At 36.2% G+C, this 25,527-nt stretch overlaps 2 protein-coding genes across 5 annotated transcripts in view; both read right to left on the reverse strand.

Moving 5' to 3' along the window:
- The window catches only part of LOC126751263 (contactin), a 65,663-nt gene that overhangs the window by 39,766 nt on the left and 370 nt on the right, over window positions 1–25,527 (reverse strand). The window lies entirely within an intron of this gene.
- Window positions 10,730–25,527, reverse strand: LOC126751290 (Na(+)/H(+) exchange regulatory cofactor NHE-RF1). Of its 4 annotated transcripts, none has more exons than XM_050461435.1 (2): window positions 25,324–25,527; window positions 10,730–11,574 (listed from the first exon to the last, which is right to left on the reverse strand). In XM_050461435.1, exon 2 carries the CDS (start codon window positions 11,517–11,519, stop codon window positions 10,785–10,787), a length of 735 nt encoding a protein of 244 aa, XP_050317392.1. In that variant the 5' UTR covers window positions 11,520–11,574; window positions 25,324–25,527; the 3' UTR covers window positions 10,730–10,784. The 4 variants fall into 4 exon arrangements, with proteins under 4 accessions (XP_050317392.1, XP_050317391.1, XP_050317394.1 ...); XM_050461434.1 differs by having other exon boundaries at window positions 25,257–25,336; XM_050461437.1 differs by lacking the exon at window positions 25,324–25,527 and adding an exon at window positions 25,038–25,059.

Raw genomic sequence — 25,527 nt, forward strand, 5'->3', positions numbered from 1 at the left:
AAATGTTATAAAAAACGCTAATTTTGAGGCGCTCTCACACTGGAATAAGTTTAACAACCCTTTATTCCTGGCGTTAGGTTGTTGGAATTGGAAATAAAGATAAGTGTATAGTCATCTAATTGGGACTTTCGTTTAGCATTCCAGTGATCGAACTAAAGAGTGAGTTACAATGTAGACGATTTATCGGGAAATCCGTTACAATATGCTGTGCCAAATGGAAAATAAACTATTGACAGTTGAAATTCAAAACAAACGTAATTTTGTCGTTTGATGGTTTGCCTTGGTACTAAAATTATTTAACATATTCGTAAATTGAATTAAATGAAAAGCAAATACTTTGCTTGCTTGCTAATAAAAATATTAATGAAACTAGAAAAAATTAATTCATTTGGAGACTTTAGGCACTGTACTGCCTGCTAATTCTCTTATCTCGATTTTAGTTTGAAATATTTCGGCTAAATAACAACAATAAAAACAACAGGAAATCTAGAACTTTCTTTATTTAGAGTATCATTCCACAATTTTATAATTATGAATTGACAACATAATTTATATCATACTTGTTATATTTGAAGCGGTTTTCTTAAATTCGTTTATTCCTGAATGCATTCATTCTGTATTCATTATTATTCGTATTAAATACAGAAAAAAAGGTGGCCCTTAATATAAACATATTAACAATAGTTTTAATAGTTAGCTAATTTAAAAACATTTATCTTGCAAACCAAATATTAAACTAAGGGATAGTTTTCTCAACGTTTGGTTAAAAAAAAGTTCTTTACCGTCTTGGTATCTTGAGGATTTGGTTATGTTAACTAAAACTTAACTGAACGATGTCTGCTTATCAGACATTGAGAAAACAACCCTTATAGCCCTGACAGACGAGCAAAATTAATGCGCCTTAAGCAACGCTGGTAAATGTTCAGCAGAGCGGCTTTTCCGAAAACGTGCACCAATTTTCACGGGAAATGTCTTAAAATACTCGTTTTTAGTTCTACTTTACGAATATGTTAGGCGCGTGCTTTTAAAAACAATATTTTCTTTGTTTTAATAGAAAAATATCGTATTACCCAAAATCAAAAATTCACTTTTGCACTTTACACGTCTTTAGATGTTAAAAATATATTTTCTATAAATTATATACACGTAATTATTGATGCTGTTTAGTAATTTAACAACTGTTTGGTTTTCATGTTATTTTTATAAAAATATGAAAAACTTCACGATCACTTCACTTCAACAAAAATGGCAAGGTATGTTCGAAATTATGGCATCACTGCTGTAAATTCGAATGGGTTTATGAACTGATCGTTTTCGAATTATCGATACTCTCGTACTCTCGTTCAGTCATCGAGCGCTCGAAAAAAAATAACCCTGGGCGGTCCAACACCCCGGCGTTCATAATTCTTCTATGTCCAACTTCTTCTTCTTTCTGCAATAATAATGAATTATAAATTTTTCTATTATGTATTTCTCATTTTTATCAATTCTTTTTTATCAATTCTTGTTCAGTCACGAATATCGAGAATAATGATGGGAAGTTAGCACCCCACCCCACTAATTTTTATTTGTAGACCGAAATAATATTAACCAATGGAAAGCAAATCGTTTGTAGATAATAAAAACCTTGGTTTCATTCTTTTACACGTAATTATTCATTAGATTTTAATTAATCTAAAAAAGGTCTATGGTATTTCACTATTTCCATCGTACAATGTACTCGTATACAGTGATGCTCCCATACCGTAAAAGTTCAATATCGAAAAAGATATGTACGTTCGTTCAAAACTGACCGACACTTGTCGATTATATCGATAAAGTAGGTATTGATTCACATCATTCACCAAAATTCATTATTAAATATTGAAACAAAAAAAGGTTATATGGTGAATGAGTTATTATTGAGGTTTATCAGGTTGGTTTTCGCTTTCGAGTTTTGATTAAAGATTATCAATCTATATAATAAGTGATTTGTTAACGGTAGGAATTTTGAATTAAGCATATTTACAAAGTTTTGCGACTTTTTAATTTTTTATTACCAATTTTTCGACTAAATTTTCTTTTAGGCTACATCAACAATGGCACCTCATGCTAAAGTAGATGTTGAGGATGTCGTAGCAGTTATTAAAAAGCATATCGACCATTTTACAGAGATAAGTAATTTTCCAATTTCTTCGCATATAATATGGAAAACCATGAACAAGGACTACTATCAGAATAACAATGAAAAAATCTCCATCATTCATTGAAACAATTACATAATTGTGGAAAGTGATTTGTATCGCATTATTAATTGAATGAAAAATAAAAAGTAAAAATTTCCATTAATTATTGGCACAAATATGAAGAATTTTTGTTTGTTCTATTATCTTCCATTAACCATTCATTTGAAAATAAAAAAAAATTGATTGTTAGACATTGTGATGATATATAATTAATTATTGGAATTATTTATTTCCTGACCTCCCTTAGGTACATGGACAGATGAACTTTTCGAGATCATTCAACGTCAAACTAATCTCCCATGCTGCTTCAATTTCGACAAGCACAAAATTTCACGATCGGGAAAAGCTACCCATTATCTGATCGTCACTGGTTACTGTGCTATCAAACAATGCAATAATCCTTTATATTGTTATCTGGATGAAAAACCCGAAGAAGGAGATTTTTTTATGACTATTAGGATTGTTGTAGGTAAAATTATTATTTGTAGGTAAAAAATAATCCTTGAATTTTCATTGTAGACCTAATTGTTCTTTAAATACTTATAAATTAATGATATCAATGACAATGTGTCCATCTGCTTTAATATCGATATAATCGACAAGTGTCGGTCAGTTTTGAGCGAACGTACATATCTTTTTCGATATTGAACTTTTACGGTATGGGAGCATCACTTATACATTGTACGTTGTGAAATGCCATAGACCTTTTTTAAAATTAATTAAAATCTAATGAATAATTACGTGTAAAAGAATGAAACCAAGGTATTTATTATCTACAAAAGATTTTCTTTCCATTGGTTAATATTATTTCGGTCTACAAATAAAAATTAGTGGGGTGGGGTGCTAACTTCCCATCATTAATTTGTTTAATTAATTAAAAAATAATGAAGGGTCTACAAAATTTTTTAATTGTATTACAATGATGTACAAAGGTCCTACTATTGGTCTAAATAAAAAACCAATGAATTTTCAATTATGTGGTGCCAACTACCAGTCACTTAATATTCTTTTTGTTTTTATTACAAAAAAAAATAAAAAAATAGATAACGCGCCATACATATTCGTGAATCGGAATTAAAAACGAATTTTTTAAGACATTTCCCGTGAAAATTGGTGCACGTTTTCGGAAAAGCCGCTCTGCTGATCATTTACCGCAACGCTAATGCGTATTGAAATTTTATGGTGACAGACGGCAGACTTGTGCATTTAGACAGCTGATAGTGAAATTTGTTTATTTATTAAAAAAAAAAGTTAAATAAAATTGAAGAAAATAAATTATTAATAGAAATTTTGGTATTTTTGGAAAATCAATATAAATTTTACGAAAAAATTCGTTTATTATTAACTACGTTAAAAGATAATAGAGTGAATCTAAAAGCAATAATTGATTGTAATGTGGAAAAAGTGTGCGAAAAAGTTAAGAATATTAGAAAAATGGATAGCAAATTGTGCGCCGTTTATTTTCTGCCATCTAAAAATATTAAAATTTGCTTTTGTTATTGTACTTACACATAATTTAACTGCTTACCTTTGATGCTGTAAACGCAAAGGAGGCAGCAGACTTCAAGCGACATTTGTCAAAAAATAGCAAAAATCGGTCATTTTTGAGCAGTGTTGCCTACTCAAATTTGATAAATTCAGCTAAATGCGCGAAATTCTTGTGCATTACAAACTTGCATTAACATGGGTCAAATGCGCAAGTAAATGTAAATTAAGCCCGTTAATGCTGTCGTCTGTCAGGGCTATTAGTCTTTTTGGGTACATTTTAGAACAGCATCCCGCGATTTCGGGGTTAAAATGGGTATGTGCATATAGAGGAGGTCCTCCAGAACAAGAAAATATATACATATAGTTGCTGCTGACTTATGGTTTTTGAGATATTTGCATTTAAAGTTCAAAAATTCAACTATTTAAAACGCGTGTTTCTCCGATTTATAATTAATTTTACACTTATATTTTAAACTTTTATATTCACTATCACCTCACTAATTCGTTTCTACCATTTATTCCATATTAAATAGTGCAAAAATAACTTTTGTTCAATTATTTTTGTTCACACAATAATAAAAGGGTTGCATTCTAACTAAAAATCAGTGTTACCTTACGTACATATTTTACAGAAGAACCAAAAGAAATAAAGAAAACAAATAATACCCCAATGACGTGAAATGAAAAACCCATTAGGGGAATTCTCTTGCTCTTGCAAGATTGCATATTGCAAAAATCCTATACCGAAATATAAAAGAGTACGCTGAGCACCCATTGCAGAATTTAGTGATATACATATGAACGGTTGATTCGGTCAATTTTTGTAAATGACTATTGTGCATGGCTATTGTGAATTAGCGCACCTTCTGCATTCATTCTTAACAAAAAAACTGTAACAAATCTTTATAAATTAAACAGAAATTATAAAATCTATTTAAAATTTACCTTCCTCAACAATTTAGCGTCAAAATATGTATTTAAGTAAAATGACAGCTAGCACAGGGTTGCAATTATTTTTTTTCGTGTCATTGCACGAAAATAAACATGGGTTTTGGTCTGACATATTTTACAGCCATTGCAAATAATTTTCTGCGTGTGTTTGTTGTTGTGTCGTTCCACCAAGAGGAAAATTCTGCAATTCTTGCACCGTGTAAGGGTTTTCCAAGAGCAAGAGAATCCCCCTACTGTATTATTAATCCTCAAAACTAATATTTTAAATAAACTACCTCCTGAAATCACACAACTCTTTTTATACTCTTCAACCCTAATCTCAAAATTATTCATCACCGTTTAGGTATAGGACTAATACTATTAATTCAAACTTTACAAATTTGCCTACTAACAGGTATAATAGCAAAAAGATTCTGACATTCGGTATCGCCACGAAAAACGTCAATATTTCACTTTCTTCTTTGTTTCAAATAATGTTAATCGAACTAAATCCTTTGCGATTAAAAGAAATATTGTTTTATATACTTATGTATGTTAATATTTTTATGTAAATATAAAAAAAATAAGAGTAACTTCATTTTTATTAAAATTTATTTATAAATCTCTATATTATGATATTTAAAACTAATGCTATTAAATAAAAACTTCTTATTCCAAAATATCATACATATTACATTCAAAAAATAGTTAACAAAATTCAAATTTCTGAACATATCGCATATATTAATTTGAATATTTGCAACCATGAAAATAATCTCAAAATAGAAAGAAATGCAGAAAATTGTAAGAGGGAGCTGTTACTAACAAGAACACAATGCGTGCCAGCCGAGTACAAGCGCCATGGTTTATTCGTCATTCGTCGTCATCTCCTACAGAAGAGTCCGTGTGCGAACTGGCACTGAGCTGTCATATTTTCACTTTTATCTATCAGAATTTTAATTTTTCTTCTAAAGGGTAAAGGGTTGAAAATCTGGTAACACCTATTTTGGCGAATAAAAGTAAACTACAAATCCTCTGCGAATGGTAGGCACCTTGCCGCGGTGCAGGGGCTTAGGCGCAAGGCATACCCGGCACCCCCCCCAGCATCAGGCAGAGCCTGACGCCGCAAGAGGGAGAAGGAGAAGGCGCAGAAGAGGTGGTGGGCAAACCCGGCGGGTGCCACGACCCTCTCAGAAAAGGTATGAGTGGTTCCACCATGAAGTGGTACCTACGGCACCTTCGTGACGGGAAAACCCCGGAGGCAGCGGAGGCTCTAGCGAGGAGCAAGGGCCAAGGAAACGACGCGTCTCCGGCAATGGGTAACAAAAGCAACGTGCCAGCTCGCGCGCAAGGCAGCGGTATCAGCAACCGTGGCCAGGTCAGCACAGCTCGGACCGTAAAGCGGGGCGGCAGCAGGGCACTGCCCGCGGGCACGCACGCCCAAGCTGAGCTACCCGTGCTCCAGGACATCCTGATAGACGAGGCGTCCGAAGGAGAGGACTACACGGCGTCCTTCCTGGGCATCGACTTCAGGGGAGGTATGATGCAGGTAGACTGCCTGGACGAGTCGTCCGCCGACTGGCTGAGGGAACACGCTCCAAAGCTGGGAGGCTGGATGGGCCCTGTCCTCTGCGTGAAGAGGGTGGAAGATGTGCCAATCATGCACAGAATGACGATGTTCCTCCCTCGGAGCGGGGACAGGACATACGAGCACGCTCTGAACCTGGTGAGGAACCAGAACCGGGGACTCAGTATCTCGTCCTGGTGTGTTGCAGGCAGCAAAAAGGAGAAGCTAGGTGACATTGAGGAATGGAGGTTACACCTTTACATCAACGATGAGTCATATAAGTATGTCCGAGCCGCGAGCTTCCGCCTGTTCTACAGGTATGGCACGGTCGTCATGCGGCCCTACAAGCCTGCTGACACTGCGGGCAAGGAAGTTAAAACGCCTGCGACTCTACAGGACAAGGGCGTCGACAACCCGGCAGTGCCGGAGTCCGCCCCGGAGGAAACAAAAATGGAGGTGGACGAGTTGTCGGAGCAGCCCTGCGGGAGCAAGTCCGGACAGGCAGGGCCAGCAACGACCACTGACGTCCCCGCAGATGGCCGGAACACGGAGCTACCCTCAACGCAGGAGCTCCTAGACGGACTAGGAGGCCCAATGGACAGCAGTGCGGGTGTCGGCGAGTTAGAGGATCTCTCTCTCCTCGAGCCCATTCTATGATGGCCGACGTCATGGAAATTGCCCAGGTGAACCTGCATCATGCGGCGGCAGCCTCAGCTGTCATTACAAGCAGGTTCACTGCGGAGAAACAGGGCGCACTGTTGATCCAAGAGCCTTGGGTCTATAATGGAGAGATAAAGGGCCTCAAGACGGAAGCAAATAAGGTAATCTGGGACCTCTCTAGCGAGAGGCCTAGGACGTATATAGTTGTCAGAAGCAATATTGATTTCTTTTGCATTTCAGAGTTTCTGACACAGGACTTGGTGGCGGTACAGGCCAGGGATACTGAGGGCAAAGACCTCGTCCTGGCCTCAGCATACTTTCCGGGAGAAACAGCAACGGCACCCCCGGAGGCGGTGGAAAGGCTGGTAGAGCACTGCAAACGGCACAAGCTCCCGCTCATCATCGGCTGCGATGCGAACGCTCACCACACAGAATGCGGCAGCACCGACTGCAACGCGAGAGGTGAGTCCCTAATAGAATATGTTATAGGCAGTAATTTAGCGATTGAAAACGTAGGGTGTGAACCCACTTTCGTAACTATTAACAGGAGGGAGGTACTGGATCTCACCTTGAGTAATGAGCCTACAAATGGATTGGTCTCGCAATGGAGAGTCTCTACGGAGCCCTCCTTGTCAGACCACAGGATTTTAAGGTTCACGCTAAAGGCAGAGGTCAGGAAATTCCCCCCCAGACGCAACCCTCGGAAGGCGAACTGGGATGCCTTCAGGGTTATACTAGGTGAGGAATTGGGCAGGGGGGAGCAGACCGAGAACAGCGTGTCAGGGCCAGGCTTGGAGGTTAGGCTATCTAAGCTAAACGAGTCTGTCATTAACGCTTATCATGGCAGCTGCCCCCTACAGGTGACCGCAGACAGGCGAAACAGTCCCTGGTGGTCCAGGAAACTATCAGACCTCCGGAAAAAAGTACGCAGACTATTCAACAAAGCGAAGCGTACGGGGGTCTGGGAGGAATATAGGAGCTATCTCACTTTATACAATAAGGAGATCAGGTCTGCAAAGCAGGCTAGCTTCAAGAGATTCTGCGAGAACGTTACCTCAACGCCAGAGGCGGCCCGGCTGCATAAAGCTCTGGCTAGAGGCACCAACGACGCAGTAGTAGCAATCAAAAGAGGAGATGGGACATTCACGACCAGCGCAGAGGACAGAGCGACGGAGCTTCTGCGGGTGCACTTCCCGGAGACGGTTCGGGAAGACCAGTGTCTACCTGTGATCGAACACAGGCCATCCCGCGAGGATTGGAGTACCGCCAAACGGCTTTTTACGGCGGACTCGATCCGGTGGGCAATGGCCTTGTTTGAGAGATTCAAGTCTCCGGGAGTGGATGGTATTTTTCCAGCGCTGTTACAACAGGGGGAGCAGCATTTACTGCCTCACCTGATTCGGCTGCTGAGGGAAAGCCTCGCATTGGCGTACATCTCTGAAGTATGGAGGACATCGAAGGTGATCTTCATACCCAAGGTGGGTAGGAAAGACTACTCATTGGCGAAATCCTTCAGGCCAATCAGTCTAACGTCTTTCCTACTAAAAACCATGGGGAAGATCGTGGACCATGAAATAAGGTCGACAGTGCTGAAGAGAGCACCCCTGCATGCGGCTCAGCACGCCTACAGAGCGGGTAGATCCACTAACACTGCTCTGTACCAGATAACCTCTGAAATAGAGAGTTCACTGGAGCATGGAGAGGTGATGCTTTGCGCGTTCTTGGACATCGAAGGTGCCTTTGACAACACGTCTCATAAAAGTGTAGCCAAGGCACTGGAGAGATGGAATGTGGCAGCACCGGTGCGCAGATGGATTGAATCTGTATTGCGTAACAGAGTTGCTGAGACCACAGTAGGTGACAAAAGGATTTGTCTTGGCACAACAAGAGACTGCCCACAGGGAGGTGTGTTATCACCCCTGCTATGGAGTCTAGTTGTAGACGACCTGTTAGTACTGCTAACGAACAATGGGATCCGCTGCCAAGGTATGCGGACGACATTGTAATTATAGAAAGAGGCAAATACGAAGACACTCTCTGTGACCTAATAGAAAGAGGTCTAAACCTGGCGAAGATGTGGTGTAAAGAGGTTGAATTAAACATCAATCCCTCCAAGACGACCGTAGTCCCGTTTACGAAACGCAGGTCCTTACCCGGTCTCAGGAATCTTAGACTTGGGGGCAGAGAGATAGGAATGACCGGAAGTGTCAAATTCCTAGGGTTAATGCTAGACTCTACGTTGCGGTGGAATCAGCATGTAAACCTGACCCTGGTCAAGGCAACAAAAGCTTTAATGGTGTGCAACCGGCTGGCGGGCAAGTCCTGGGGCTGTAAGCCAAGGATCCTCAGATGGTTGTACACCGTGATAGTGCGACCAATAATCACATACGGGGCGGTGACCTGGGCCTCAATAGCGTCGCAGACTTCGGTTAAGACTAAGCTATCGAAGCTGCAGCGGCTAGCCTGTGTTTGCATGACGGGCGCAATGCGCACCTGTCCAACGGCAGCACTGGAGGTTCTGACGGAGCTTACTCCGCTTCATTTGGTTATCGGTCAGGTGGCCAAGCACACAATTCTGCAAATAACGGCAGAGGGGTGGGGCAAAGGTAGGGTAATCTCTAGGGTAATCCCAGAGGATGGAAAAGATAAGTGGCGATGTACCATCAGCCCTCCTCCCGAGGGACAGCACTACCAAAACAGTTAACTTCAAGAAGAAGTTTAAGGTCACCCTCGGCAGCAAAGACGAGTGGAATGATTCCAACCTCGAACTGATGCTGAGGAATAGTACGCTAAGGTGGTACACCGACGGATCGAAAATGTCGGAGGGAATCGGTGCGGGGATCGTGGGCCCACGCACTAAGCTCTCCATACCCATGGGATAGTTCCCAAGCATTTTCCAGGCAGAAGTTTTTGCCATAAGTCGGTGTATAGAAATAAACCTCTATCGCAACTATCGCAATGAGAGAATAGCCATTCTCAGCGATAGCCAAGCGGCGCTAAAAGCGATCTCTTCTTACGAAATCAAATCGCTATTAGTGCAGGAGTGCAGGGAGAGGCTGAACAGCCTTGCAGAACGTAACCAAGTACACCTAATCTGGGTGCCTGGTCACAGAGGTATAGCCGGTAATGAACTGACAGATAAGCTAGCCCGCTCCGCAGCCTCCACCAAGATGGTGGGACCAGAACCCTTTATTGGGGTAGGTCCACATACCATAAAGGAGCTACTTCGCAGGGAAGAAGGAGTGGGCAGAGAGGAGCATTGGCGGCAAACGCATGGTATGAGACATGCCAAGTTGCTAATGGGAGGATACAATCTAAGCAGGTTCAAGGTTATAATAAACCTCCCCAGGTACAAGCTCAGGCTACTGGTCGCATGGTATACCGGTCACTGCAAGTTGAATAGGCACCTGTACAACATGGGACTATCCTCTTGCATTAACTGCCGGTTCTGCGACTTGGAGCCTGAAACCCCGGAACACCTGCTGATTGACTGCACAGCAGTCTGTAGACGCAGGACGAAGGCCCTCGGATCAATACTTCCGGATAGGGATCGCATAGCCTCACTAGCGCCCAGAAGTCTATTGAACATCATCGATGCGCTGGGGCTAGGTGAGTCTATCTAAGGTAGGAGGCACAATAGACCAAAGGTCGCGGTGCATTCCTCATATTAATCAATCAACCAACTGCAAATGTCAAACTTTGGGGAAATTGTAAAATAGAGCTCCCAAACTATTTTGGATTGACAATTTTTACACTTCGTAACCATCAACTAGACATTAAATAAAACACCCCTATTTCGTCACAAATTGACCCCTATATTCAGTATGTTCTATGATTTTCAAATAAATTAATTTACATCTCTCGTAAGCCATTTGTAACAATTAAACCATTGTTTTTATTTAATCTTAAAAAATTCAAAGTTTCTGTATTATCTCAAACTTCTTCTTTAGATCTACAATTTCATTTTTGGGATTATATTTTTTCTTAGATAAAAGTTTAGCCCTCATTTCTGCTGCGGTCATTGGAAGTTCGAGTCCACCACTTGAAGCTGTACTAGAAACCTTTATACATAATTGTGGACGTGTTTCATCGTCCTTCTCCAAATGCATTTCATTGAAATTGTATGCGGTAGTCGCATTGTTTTGTTCATTTTTATTGTTGTAATCGTGTTTCTGTGTTGTATTTGCATCATAATTGGTAACAGGCTTTCTCATAATCATATCTCCACTGCTTGCATTTGATATCTGTTTTTCAACTTCCAGTTCTTTTGAATTTATTTTTTCATTAAAAGACTTTGGTAATGGTGAAGACTTTTCAGCTGCAAGTTCTTTAATAGATTTGTCATCAACTATTAATAATCTCACTTCATTTGAAATGGCCTTAATTCGCTGCACTACGTGCTTGTGAGACTCTTGACTTATGTTTACGCCATTAACTTCAATGATACGATAACCTTCCTTCAATCCCGATACTTCTGCTGGAGAATTCACATCAACTTTCCCCACATATTGTCCGGGCTTTATTCTCTCTGAATGCAAATTAAAGCCATATCCTTCAAAATCTGAACGTTTTACAATATGACAAACCTTAGTGGAAGATATTTCTGGGTAAACCACATCGCGATTTTCGTTATTTTCACTACGATGCATTTCTTTGTACGTCACATATAACACAGTTGATAAGCCACTTGAAAAATTGAATGGTCTGTAAAAATAAAAAAAATATATAGGTAGTCAATAAAACAACAATCAAATGCTGTGTTTTGATTTTTCATTTAAAATAAGTAATTTGTGTCTCTAAAGGTTAGTTCAGGCAGAAGTGAACAATAATTAATACCGGAAATTATCACTACAAAAAGCATTTACATATCTATTTTAGTCAATACCCCACACTATTAGCAAGCCACACTCTAATTAAATGCTCTCTGGGTTTCATTAAAGCATCTGACATACTTTATTAATTTTAGGCACATATATACACTGTTACTAAAACTGTTACTAATTTTTAAGATAACATGCTGGCCGATATACTCGGTATAAAGTTACCAGGAAGTTCGTAAATCTTTATATTATATATATGGGAGCTAAGGGAAGTACTTGACCCGATTCAACCTACTTCTGGTAATCAGACATACCATTATCAATAGAGGATTCTTTTCAAATTTCAATTACCATACATATCGCACACATTGACCGATATTTTCGGTAAAAATCAACTATAGGCATTCATTCTGTACCAAGAGGCTGGAAAAGTTTTGGTTAGTCATAAGATGACACACATAAAAGGCATTATTCATGCGAAGTTTTATTCCGTTATATTAATTGGTGCCTTATTTGTATGCCGAATGCAGATGGACTTTCAAATTGTATTACTTGGGAAGTGTAGTATTAGTCCGATTTCGCCCATTTAAGGTCACCTGCGCGTTTAGTTGTTGATTTATCGAACTTTTAATAGTTTTTAAGAGAATTGTTATATGTACGATTTCGACTATTTTCACACTTTCATAAGGGTTAAAAAATTGTGTCCTCTGTGGATTTATGTGATATAAATGTATTGGTTTGGAAGATATATACATACATACATCAAACTTATTGGTGGACGGGGCCACGCCCACATTAAAAAGATTTTCAAACAGAAACTGTCCCTCCCTATTGTGTTTCGTTGTGCCGAATTTGAATTATTTATCTTAATATACATATGTACATACGGCTTTGTTATGCCACTTTATACGATTCAAATTAATTGCTTATAGTAGGCGTGACACTGGTCCGATTACGCCAATGTACAATACCTTCTGTATGTGGCAGAGCGTTATTTGAAATAGGCGAGGCATAGGCGGCATATATTACGGTACTATAGCTTGTAAATGCACAAATAAGCATAGTAGCAGGAATATAGAAACTGTTACTGCGTGAGATCTGATCGTATTCTGCGAACAGAGTGAAGAGAGGGTTGGACCGTTAACTACTTTTAGAGCAATGAAGGGGTGCGCAATAATAAGGCGCTATGTCCTTGCAGGATCAGTTCAAGAAGTGATCTTGATTGGAACAGAACTTGCTGTGCTCGTATAGTGAAAATAAAAAGTGAAGTGATCGTGTTATAATAAAGTTTAAAGTGATACAATAATAGGGAATCATCTAGGGGAAACTGGGGTACCTTTGACTTTGGGGAACATTTGACTATGACCTTTTCGAAGTCAAGCCAGTAAAATCAATCGCATTTATAAATTGGGAATGGTGAAGTAATTGATTTTATTCAACATGTTGAAGTTTACCAGTTAGTGTTTATACGTTTTGGTGAAGCAACACGTGTTTTTCTCTTTTCTCTGCGTTCTGTGTTATTTTGTGGCAGTGATATGCAAGATATTTGTGAAGTCAATTGAACACCATTTTAAAGTGCTAAGTGAACTTAACTAGTATTATTCTGACTAATTTTGAAAAGATTTGGAAATTTAAGAATTGAAAAGGTAAGAAAATTGAAATTTCTAAAGTAAACTCAGTTGGGGTACATTTGACATTTTTGAATGGGGCACATTTGACAATTTAGTGTTGTTATTCAGCAGTGCCATGAATGAAGATAATATTAGAAAGGTAATAACGGATATCAGAAATGGCACTGAAATGCAAACTACAGCTGCCATCAAATACGGAATAAATAGAACAACTCTAATCATGCGTTTAAAACATAAAGCACCTTCTGGCAATCTTTCAGATTCTGGCAATGATAGCAGCTCTGATGATTATTTTAAATTTCAATCGAAATTCACATCTCGCCAGACATTTAATAAGCAACAAGAAACCGATATTTGTGATTACGTCATGACATGTGCTTTTTATTCTTACGGCTTAACTTATCAAACTTTAAAAAAGTTTGCATATGATTACGCTAAAGCTAAAAATTTGGTTACTCCAACTGCCTGGGAAAAATCCAAAGAAGCTGGAGACGATTGGCTTTACGGATTTCTTAAAAGAAATGATTCTATATATCTTCGTAAACCTGAAAAGATCAGTTTGGCAAGATCACGCAGTTTTACTAAATCAGCAGTGGAAAGTTTTTTCAAACCCTTACTACGTTGTTTGAAAAGTACTCACTTTAGCCAAAAGATATCTATAATTTCGACGAAACTGGTTTAACTACCGTGATGAAGCCTATTAAGGTAAGATAGGCTTATACATTTAGTCGTATTTTTAGCCTGGTTGGAAATACACGTTAATGATTTTAAATAACATATTTCTTCTCTAGATTTGTGCTGCAAAAGGACAACGTTCTGTTTCTCAAGCATCTTCCGCTGAGCGCGGCAGCTTGGTTACAATCGTTGGCATAGTTAATGCTTGCGGAAATCGTTTGCCTCCGGCTTATATATTTCCTCGTGTACGTTTCAGTGAAAGATTCGGAAGTAGATGCATGCCCGGTTCGTTGATATTGAATACAAAATCCGGATGGATGATTTCCGAACTCTTTGCAAATGTGCTGAAACACATTAAAAACTTTACGAACTGTTCAGTTGAAAACCCAATTCTAATTCTGCTTGATAATCATGCGTCACATTGCAGTTCGGAAAGCATTAACTATTGCGCCGAGGCTGGAATTGTATTACTTTCTTTTCCTCCACATACATCCCATCGTCTACAACCATTGGATCAGATGTATCAGTTTTCGGACCCTTTAAGCAATTTTGCCGCAAAGCCTGTAACGATTTTTTAACCACAAATCCTGGAAAACAAATCAGTATATATGATATCGGCACCTTAACTCAACACCTATTTTAAAGAGCATTTTCCCCAGAAAACATAATGAACGGATTCAAAGCAACAGGAGTTTGTCCTCTCAATACCCAGGTTTTTCAAGATGAAACATTTGCGCTGGAGTCTGTAACAGATGACGAAGTTGAACGCGTTCATCCTGATAGATCAGATGATATGAATTCATCACAAAATGCTACAAAAAATCCACAAAGCAACCTAATTATTACTCACCATGTACTACGGCCAGTTAGGCCTATATCGCAACTGCATGCATCCACGAAATCTTCGAGAAGTGGAACTTCCCGAATCCTTACTTCTTCAACTGAAAAAAGAAGGATTGAGCAGCCTACTACTATAAAGAAAAATTTTAAAACCGCCAAGCGCACTCTCAAGTTTTCACAGAAGAGAACACAGCAGGCTAAAAAGAAGAAACCAAAAAGAAAACCTCAACTTAAAATCGAATCTTCAGACGAAAGTACGGGTAACATTAGCTACGCTGACACAATTGACTCTAATGGATCCCTCCTGATGATGAAGGTTACCTTGAATCCCGGGCAGATGATTTAGAGACTCACAAAATAACTGATGATGATAATTCGACTGTGGGAGACTACGTTCTGGTAAAATTCCAAGAAAACATCAAAAACACCGTTTTCTATGTAGGTCAAATAATAGAAACGTTTGGCAACTGCACTTATAACATCAAATTTTTCCGAAAGACATCTCCTTCAATTTTGGCTTTTGTTAATCCAGAAATTGAAGATTTGGCTATAATTATGCGCAGTGAAATAGAGCTGAAGTTGCTAGTTCCTGAAAATCCTGCTTCAACTTCACGGTGTCGTACAAAATACATTTTTAAACTGGACTTATCAATGTATTATATAAAATAATTTTTTATCAAAACTTATAATTCATTTCCTTTAAATTTTTCTTTTCTTTTAATTCAAAACTTGTAACTGAAAAATTTTTTGCTCTCCAAAATTAAAATAAAACGAGTTTATATACAAAATGCTGGTTTATTTTAATTTAATGTAGGTGTCAAATGCTCTCCTCCTAAAGTCAAATGTACCCCGTGACAGGGGCACATTTGACAAAATGGCCTTTTTTTAAAAACTGTAAATTAAAGTGTAAAAGGGAGTCGCTGAACTCCGGCAATATTATAAAGCTGAATAATTGCTCTAAAGCAGGTAGCAACTTATTTTATGATAATTCAAACACATTTCGAGAAATTTTATTTCAAAAAAAAGGTGTCAAAGGTACCCCAGTTTCCCCTACGAATGAAATCCCCGACATATATGTACTTACATACATACAGTTTGTCAAGAATGTGTTTACACACGAAAAATAATCACATTTTTTCAACTTCATTAGAAAAATATATTGCTTTTTACTTCAGTTTAATGGTTGGTACGCAGCTCTCAAGTAATTGCTCAAGAAATAAAATACATTATTTCTCAAGTAATTTTGACAGCTGGTTATGCATTGTGAATGATCTACATTAGAAGAGCAAGAGAGAATAAACAAAGAAAACAAACTTTGTGCGTAATATGTATGTGTGTATGTGTATGGTAACATATATATTTTCATTGAGATTTAAGAAATGTTGTTGATGATTGGTAGGTTTTATGCAACATTTCAAAATGGAATATACTTCATAATAATGATTTCAACTAATTTAGGACGAATTTGACGATTACTTCGAATTTCCTTCAAGAAACAATTGTTGATTTGATGTTTCTTCGCAAAACAAGGTTTGCCATATTCACATTTTACTGAAAAAAAGTATCAAAAATTAGTACTAGATTTCTTGAGAGCTGCGTACTAGCACAAGTAAGTTTGTCGCAGGAAAGTATCTTGACCGTTTCTTAAGCGTTTTTTTATATGAAGTTTTTACGTTTCTTGAGAGCTGCGTACTAAGCTTAACTTATTTTTTTTGTTCGGTTATATTTATATACAGTATTTAAAGAGAATTGGTAAAAAAAACGGGAAATTCAATGGAAAAGCAAACAAAAAACAACAAAAACCAATATCATTACATTTTGTTAGTGTCAAGAAACACATTTCACAATGCGTTTTTTTCATTACTTTAGCATGTGTTACACGATTAACAGTACTTTACCGTTGAGTATTCTTCGCCACGATATTTAAAATGATTTTGTCAATTAGTTTTTGCTTTGTTCACGTCTAAAATTCCTGATATTATTTTTTTAAAATGCCGGGCAAAAGATTATCGTTTGAAGTGGTTCAACTATTGTACTATAATAACAAATTGGGTAAAAGAGAATTATCAGAAATGTTTTCAGCAACTCCCAAAACAGTGTATAATGTAATAAATCGCGCGGAAAATGAGGGAAGGCTACAACCAAAGCGAGGAGGAGGCCCGAAGCCAAAAATTACTAAACCTGCACAACGCTTAATGATTCGGAAACTTGATCAAAATCCAAAAATTTCGGTTAGAGTTCTGACGAAAGAGCTCAACGAAGAATGAAATATTCAGGCTTCTCATGAAACCGTACGTCAATTCATTCTTCGACACGAATTTGCATCAAGATCTGCAATCAAAAAAACCGTTACTATCTGCACAAAATGTTGAGAAACGTTTTTCGTTTGCTATGAAGCTAACTTCGGAACCTGTGAACTATTGGGATAATGTCATATTCTGCGACGAGACCAAGATGATGTTGTATTACAACGATGGACCTACATACTAGAGTGTGGCGCACTTCATTAAGACGTAACATAATTCCGACTGTGAAATTTGGTAAGATGTCCGTCATGATTTGGGGATGCATCTCAAGTAAAGGAGTAGAAAATTTGACTTTCATAGAAAACACTATGGATGCGAAACAATACTTAAATATTTTAAAAGCCAATTTATTAAGCAGTGCTGTAAAATTTGGATTTGTAACAGGCAATAAGCCAAATTTAAAATTTTATCAAGATAACGACCCTAAACATAAGGAGTATAATATAAAGATGTGACTCCTATATAATGGCGGCAAAGTAATAGATACACCTGCTCAGAGTCCGGACTTAAACCCGATAGAAAATTTGTGGGCGTATTTAAAGAAAAGAGTGGCTAAACGGCATCCAAAGAACATGACAGCACTTAAAACCGCAACTCTGGAGGAATGGCAGAATATACCTAGCAGCTACGATATGGAAAAGTTAATTCATTCCATGAAAAAAAGACTACATTGTGTTATAAATGCTAAAGGTTATCATCAGTGATAATGGGATGCCCAACTTATTCCAGTGTGAGAGCGTTTCAAAATAAGCGTTTTTTTATAACATTTTCCATTATGGTCAGATCGAACAAAATAAGAATTTTTGGGCATTTTAAATTAAAACACCCAACATTTATTACGATTGCAAATTATTATATATTGGACTTTTAATATATTACGAAACTACCTAAATCCTTTTTTATGATTTTATGGTATATTAAAACAACTGACTTTTGATCTTTCAATACTTAATAAGGTGAATTAAGCCTGTTAGTTCTCAATTATTAAATGTTTTTAATCATTTGTAATTGAAAATTTATTCTATTATGCATCAAATTACAAAACGTTTTATGAAATATATTTAAATTTCGCATTTTCTTTGATTTTCATTGTTTTAAATTTTTATTAGCGATCTTGAACAGCGGCAACAAATTCCTCCGTTCACATATATTTTTGGTATAATTTCAATCTGGCCGTTCCAGTCATTCCAATTACAAAACGTCAAAACCTACCCAATCCAGTCAACTGTCAAAGTTCGGTAGGTGAGCGGGTCTCACATTTCCAGTGACAGGAGAGTGGGGGATCTCTTTATCTCTGGTTATCATACTAAATATTAATTGTACATTAAATCCAAATTATTACTTAATATTTTTAGTATAAAAGACCCTGCCATCATTTGTGAAAAGAGTTTCTTGACACTAACAAAATTTAATGATATTTGTTTTTGTAGTCTTTGTTTTTGGATTGAATTTTCCGTTTTTTTTTACCAATTCTCTTTAAATACTGTATGTAAATATAGCCGAATAAAAAAATAAGTTAAACTGAAGTAAAAAGCAATATACAGCCCTATTCTCATGCCCTCACAAAAGTCACCAACCTCACTACAGTGATGTTTCTCACTATAGTGAGGGTTACCTTATTCTGGCGAAAATTCAAAAGCTCAAATGCTCACTATTATCACAAATATCTGTGACGTGTGAAAGCAGCCATCATAATAGAAAACATCTGTGTTTGTTTTGTTTTACATCAATATTTGACATTTTTTAAAAAATATTTGAGTGTTATAACTAGCATGTAGCAATAGTTTTTTGTGTATGCGGCAATTGTTGAGGAGGAGGAATCGGGGGGTAGGAGGAAAATTTTGAAGGGTTTACGAGACAAAAGCGATCCTTTTACTATGCAAGACACATTTATAAATACATTTCGATTCCTAAAATCGCTATGTAAAGTACTTATAGGTGAATTGGTGCCGCATGATGTGCAGAAGTCGAGTATATATTTTGATCTGCGTTTCCTGGCGTGTTTGTGTTTTTACGGGCATGGCTCTTACAAAAAATGCGTTGGTAATAGTTATATGCTTTGGGATCAAGGGTGTGCCCTCGGCGCAATCGATTGTACCCATATTGGGATTGTTTCACCCTCAAGCACAGACGCCACTACTCCTCTCTCACTTTTCATGAACCGGAAAGGATTTTATAAGTTAATGATAAGTTAATAAGAACAGCGTGTGAAATATAATATCAAACTCTGCCTAATTAAAGCAAAAATATTTAAATTTTAGAAAGCATTTTAAAATCTACTGCATCTGGTAATTGAACAAAAATTTTTGATAATTTATTTTTCAATATTTAAGTTTTGCATTTTCCATACCACCCCAGAGGTTTGCAATAAAGCGCGTTGCAGACGTTTTTTAGGTGTTCGGTTCCGCGGTAGGCCTATTTTCACCTTTTTAACTTAAAATAAACATAATTAATAATTTTCATAAAAATTTAAATAAAAATATTGCACAAAATAATTTAATAATTAAAAAAGATTTCTAAGCTCTCACAATAGCTGAATCCAAAATCCTACAACTCTATTAAATATATTAAAATACAGAAGCTAACTTTTAGAAGGGGGAGGTAGTTACCTATGTGAAATGCACAAAAATTTGATGTGCCGAAAATGAGGGCTGGCTGCCTGCCTATTAAAAATTCTTAAAGAAAAATATGTTCTAATTCTTATAAAAAGTATTTTAAAACGTCGGGTTGTGAATTTTCGCAGCAATAAAAAGGCTCTACAATTTTTAATATAAACTTTATTATTAACACTAATATATATTCTTATTAAAAACTTCGACATATCTTTCTTTTCAAACTCAATTTCCAATTGATGTTTTCCTATAACGGCTAACGAGTTGTCAATTTGTATATGTCAAACGACAAACTACCACCAAGGATTGCATCCTACTGCATGCAAAAATTTGGAAATACTTGAAGCGTGTTTAAAAATTGCACAAAAAAAACAACTGATTTAACATTAAACAACAACTAATATCCCAATAAAATTGAACAGATATGCAAAGTAATTTAATATAATCACATGACTTCGAGATGTAACAGTGAGCAGCGTTGGAAACAACTGTCAACCAATAGCTTTAAACTAACGAATTTTACTAATATAATATTTTTTTCTTTACTACAGGTTCCAGATTGTTGCGTGATAAAGGTTTTGAGGTGCTACTCCAACCGTATTTAATAAACGTCGAAGGACAAGGCATCGATGGGTCAGTGTTTAAGACCTTACAAATGGGAGATAACGATATATGACCGAAATTGTACAAGCATATCGTGCGCGTGAGGATAAATTTGTGGTAGTTATTGCAAATGAAAAAATGTAATAGAGATAAAAAGAAAAATATATTATAGTTTGCAGAAATTTAAAATTCATCTTGAAGTTCCGCTACAACGAAAATATGTGGTCTTTATCCGCGGCGTTATTTTGGGTGAGATGGCAAAGGATCTTGATGGTTTTTGGATGTGTGTAAGAAACAAGAAAATTAAAAAAAGTATAATAAAACTTATTGTTTTAAAGTTATATATATACCTGCGGTTTGTGTTCTGTTTATATAACTTGTAATAATATGTATATTCAGGATAAAAATGACAAGACAGTTATTTATTAATAACTTCGAAAGTCTATATTAACAACACGTATTTATAAAACTGATTATTCCGCACACGCTATGTATACATATATGGCTTTAATTAAATTTAACAATTAGTTTAAGGGTGTATTCTACTCTAGAATTTTGAAAAAATTCGATTTTTTTCATATATTTAAAGTTTAGACCCTTAAGAACATATCCTCCAAATGATTTTTAAAAATTAAAATTATTTTAAGAGCTATAGTTACTTTAATGACGCAGTACCTAGCCCGGTTCGGCCATATCGAATTTTTTAAACGCGTTTTTCTCGAAACTACTTTTTTCCACATCGCACCGGCATTATCTCAAGTTTTATACAACCGATTAACTTGAAATTTGGTGTGAACCTTCTTTATATAATCCTTTATCGTTCCTACCAGCAACGTGTCAAAATTTTTGTTTTTAATATTAAAATCAGGAATTTCAAAAAAAAGCGTAAAAAATGATTTATATTTTCAGGCAGTCGCCATTTTTCAAAAAAAAAATAAAAATTTCGTGTTTCCTGAAATAGGGACTATAACAGCATCCTTACTGATTAAGAATTTCTTTTGATTTTTTTTTTTCAGACCACCAGGAGAGTCAGGATCAACACCATAAAAAAATAGATAGTAAAAATATTAATTGCCTTTTTCTACGACATTTTAAAAATTACCTGAAATTCATGCTTCTAGAGTAGAATACCCCTTTAAGTAAATATGATTTTACAATTAAATAAAAATAATAGTATAAAAAATACTGAATTTCATTTAAAATAATTGAATTTGTTAGAAGTAACAAATGGGTAACAAATATAATAAAATATCGAGGTAACAGATGAGCTTGTTACTGCTAACATGTTTATATGTTAAAAGTAACAAACTGCTAACCAAAATAATAACACTAACAGAAATTTGAGTAACAAATACCTTTTGTTATGCATAACACATAGGTAAGCTAAGCGCTAACAAAAGTATTTCTTGCCTATAATAGACTGTAAAGAGATTTGATAACAAATGTTTGTCATTCTATTAGAACAAGGCAGAATGTCATATTTGTCATTGGTTAGAGCGAGATAATCAACAAATGGCGAAGTCGCTTACACGTTTGCTAACAGATACCCGTCTAGCAGAGTTCTTTCTTCCTCTTCTTAATTGGCGTAGACACCGCTTACGCGATTATAGCCGAGTTAACAACAGCGCGCCAGTCGTTTCTTCTTTTGGCTATTTGGCTCCAATTGGATATTCCAAGCGAAGCCAGGTCCTTCTCCACTTGGTCCTCCTCCACTTGGTTTGGGACCCGTCACGTAAAAAAAAAACGCCCCCAGTGAATAGGTATAACCACCAGAGTTCTTTACCATTTTGAAATTTTATATTTGTTGTCGACATATTTATTTTCATTCCAGTGTAAATACATATATCTCCATATAACGAAAGGTAAGAGCTAATTGCAGGGGTAAATGGATGCCCAAATTATTCCAGTGTGAGAGGGCCTCAAAATAAGCGTTTTTTTTTATAACATTTTCTCTTGTAGTCAGAACAAAATAAGAATCTTTTGGGAATTTAAATTAAAACACCCAACATTTATTAGGAATGAAAATTACTATATAGTGCTCATTTAATATATGGAGAAACTATTTAAATATTTTTATGGTATATTAAAATAACTGACTTTTGAACATTCAATATTTAATAAGGGCATTAAGCTTGTTAGCTCTCAATTAGTAAAGCAAAAGTTTTTAATAATTTTTCATTGAAAATGAATACTATGATCATCACAGGACAAAACATTTCATCAAATACATTTATTATTCGTGTTTTCTTTAGTTATCGTGGTTTAACATTTTATGTAGTGGTTTAGAGCGAGGCAATCTGGCCATCCAACGTTTACAATTGATAAACCTCAAAATCTTCTGAACTTTGAAAGCTGACCGAGTTCAGGAGGTTTTGACGTTTAGCAATTGCTCTCTCACTTCTAATGAGAGATAATCTCTGAACAAGCGGAAAATTGTTCGTCCGCGATCTTTCATATCCGGCAATACGAAAAAAAAGATATTTGTGTGCGCACAGCCAAAGATAAAATCAGGGATAATGGGATGCCCAACTTATTCCAGTGTGAGAGCGCCTCAAAATAAGCGTTTTTATAACATTTTCTATTATGGCCAGATCGAACAAAATAAGAATTTTTGGGCATTTTAAATTAACACACCCAACATTTATTACGATTGCAAATTATTATATATTGGACTCTTAATATATGGCGAAACTACTTACATCCTTTTTTATGATTTTATGGTAAGTATATTAAAACAACTAACTTTTGATCTTTCAATACTAAATAAGGTGAATTAAGCCTGTTAGTTCTCAACTATTAAATGTTTTTAATCATTTGTAATTGAAAATTAATTCTATTATGCATCAAATTACAAAGTGTTTCATGAAATATATTTAAATTTCGCCTTTTCTTTGATTTTCATTGTTTTAAATTTTTATTAGCGATCTTGAGCAGCGGCAACAAATTCCTCCGTTCATATATATTTTTGGTATAATTTCAATCTGGCCGTTCCAGTCATTCCAATTGCAAAACGTCAAAACCTATGGGGATCTCTTTATCTCTGCTCTTCATTTTATCTCTGCTTATCATTTTTTCCAGAGAAAGTAGTTTCGTCATATATTAAAAGTCCAATATATAATAATTTGCAATCGTAATAAATGTTTGGTGTTTTAATTTAAATGCCCAAAAATGATTATTTCGTTCGATGTGACCACAATTGAAAATGTTATAAAAAACGCTTATTTTGAGGCGCTCTCACACTGGAATAAGTTGGGCATCCCATTATCCCTGATGATGAGAAACTCTTTTCTTCTCTTTTGGCAACAAAACACAATCAGGGTCCCGTCAATCAGCAGTTAGTGATGTCCTGAACACATAGAGAGCAACACGACATGACTGCACGATTACCACAGCACAGAAGCATAAAATTCTCTTTGTAAAATAACGTCAGGTTTGTTAAAGGTAGGTAAAGTTAGAAATATTTTTAATTTAGCGAGAGCGATAACTGAGAGCTACACTGTCGTGCAGCTGTCTAAATAACTGTGTCCTTAAGAACGTGTTTATTTTAATATTTGACAAATGTCGCTTGCAGTCTGTCGCTCTCTTTGTGTACAACAAATGAAACAGACCGGATGCTAGAAGAATAGCGCTAAAACTAACGGATAAATTCAATGCGTTGTTAAAATTCTGTAGAATAAGATGTCGGTAGCTTGTAAAATTAGTTATATATGTATATGGGTGCTGAAGAACCGAGCACCCAAAAATAAGGCACAATTCCGATTTTTTTGGCGCCGCGATCTGAAGGTACCGTTGAAAAGAGGAAGTCCTCCTGATTAAAAAATATATAGGATTATGTGTACCGCAAACTTTTCGACTTTAAAGTTCAAACATTTCAACAAGTTTTTTTTTTATTTTAGCACAACACACTTTATGCACATTTTTCACTTCAAATTTACTTAGTTAAACTTAATTACGCGAAAGTATTAGCTCGACCAGCGTTATTTTTTTAAAGCGCGCCCGAAGGCCGCCAACGCAGAAAGGAGTACTACGCGAAAGTACTTCAGTCATCCCGATATGATATAAATTTTATAATATTATCGTAGGTTTTACTTGTGTATATTAATATAAATCATATATTATACATATACATATGTATAAGGAAAAAGTGTTCACAACTCAATTATAGCTCGAACAATGTTAGAAAGTATTTTTCAGTATAGATAATATAGATAAAAGAATCACGCGAAAATACAAATAAAGAAAAATCGTTGAAAATTATACATATTTGGTATTTAAGATGTGGCAACGCTCGTTTTCCTCATAACCGTAAACAAACTAACCTTTTCAACGATGAGTGCGCTAAGTGATTTTTAAATTAATAAATATAGCTAAAATATAACAAAATAAAAGTAAAATATGAACTTATTTCAATCTTTAGAGTGTATATTTAAATATACAAAGTGAAAAATGTGGAAAAATTTAGTGAAACATTGTGAAATACTAAGTGTTATTAATACAAATTTTTGAATTTTTAATCGGGAATATTTTAAAATATATAAGTGTTAGAACATTATTTTTGCATATTCCTCCTCTGGGGATGCTCCTATACCCTATTTATACCGAAATTCGTGTTTTTTACCCGACCGCCAAAGTAATCGGAATCGTGCCAAAAATAATATGGTTAACGCGCCATTTGCATACCTCAGTGGTAGTGTGGAAATTGCAAAATACCCAAAAGTTATTTATAAAATGCCGAATCTAATATTTTTCAACAGTGGCATCATTGGCAAATGTTATAAAAAATGCGAGTTTCGACAGCTCTCTCTCGAATCAAAGAGTTTCGTATCAATTTATCTATCATCTTTAACACAGCGCTATACACGACATATGTACATGTGTGCCGATCGTAAAAAATCAAACCTTTTCGCCAACTTGTATTGGTATGCGCACAAGCCTATACACAAGTAAATCGCAATAGAACACATACCGATCGAACACATATGAAATTAATAAGAAAATTTTAACTGCCTTCGTCGACAGAATGCCAGCAGCGCACTGTTCAATGCACAATTTCACTTAATTCTTTCACACTGTCGTGTTTTTACACCAAATAATGTCCGGATTCACTTAACTATCTCATATTTTAAAATGGTAGCGAGTAATATTTTAAGTATTATAAAAGTCTATTTGC

Source organism: Bactrocera neohumeralis, chromosome 2 (genome assembly GCF_024586455.1).
Source record: "Bactrocera neohumeralis isolate Rockhampton chromosome 2, APGP_CSIRO_Bneo_wtdbg2-racon-allhic-juicebox.fasta_v2, whole genome shotgun sequence".
In the NCBI taxonomy this organism is placed as follows: Eukaryota; Metazoa; Arthropoda; class Insecta; order Diptera; family Tephritidae; genus Bactrocera; species Bactrocera neohumeralis.

Coding starts and splice junctions, on each gene's coding strand:
- LOC126751290 (XM_050461434.1), bottom strand. CDS start 25,336: ATGTGTTCGATCGGTATGTGTTCTATTGCGATTTACTTGTGTATAGGC. Junction 11,575..25,256: donor CAATACAAGTTGGCGAAAAG/GTTTGATTTTTT, acceptor TTATTTTTACAG/ACCATTCAATTTTTCAAGTG.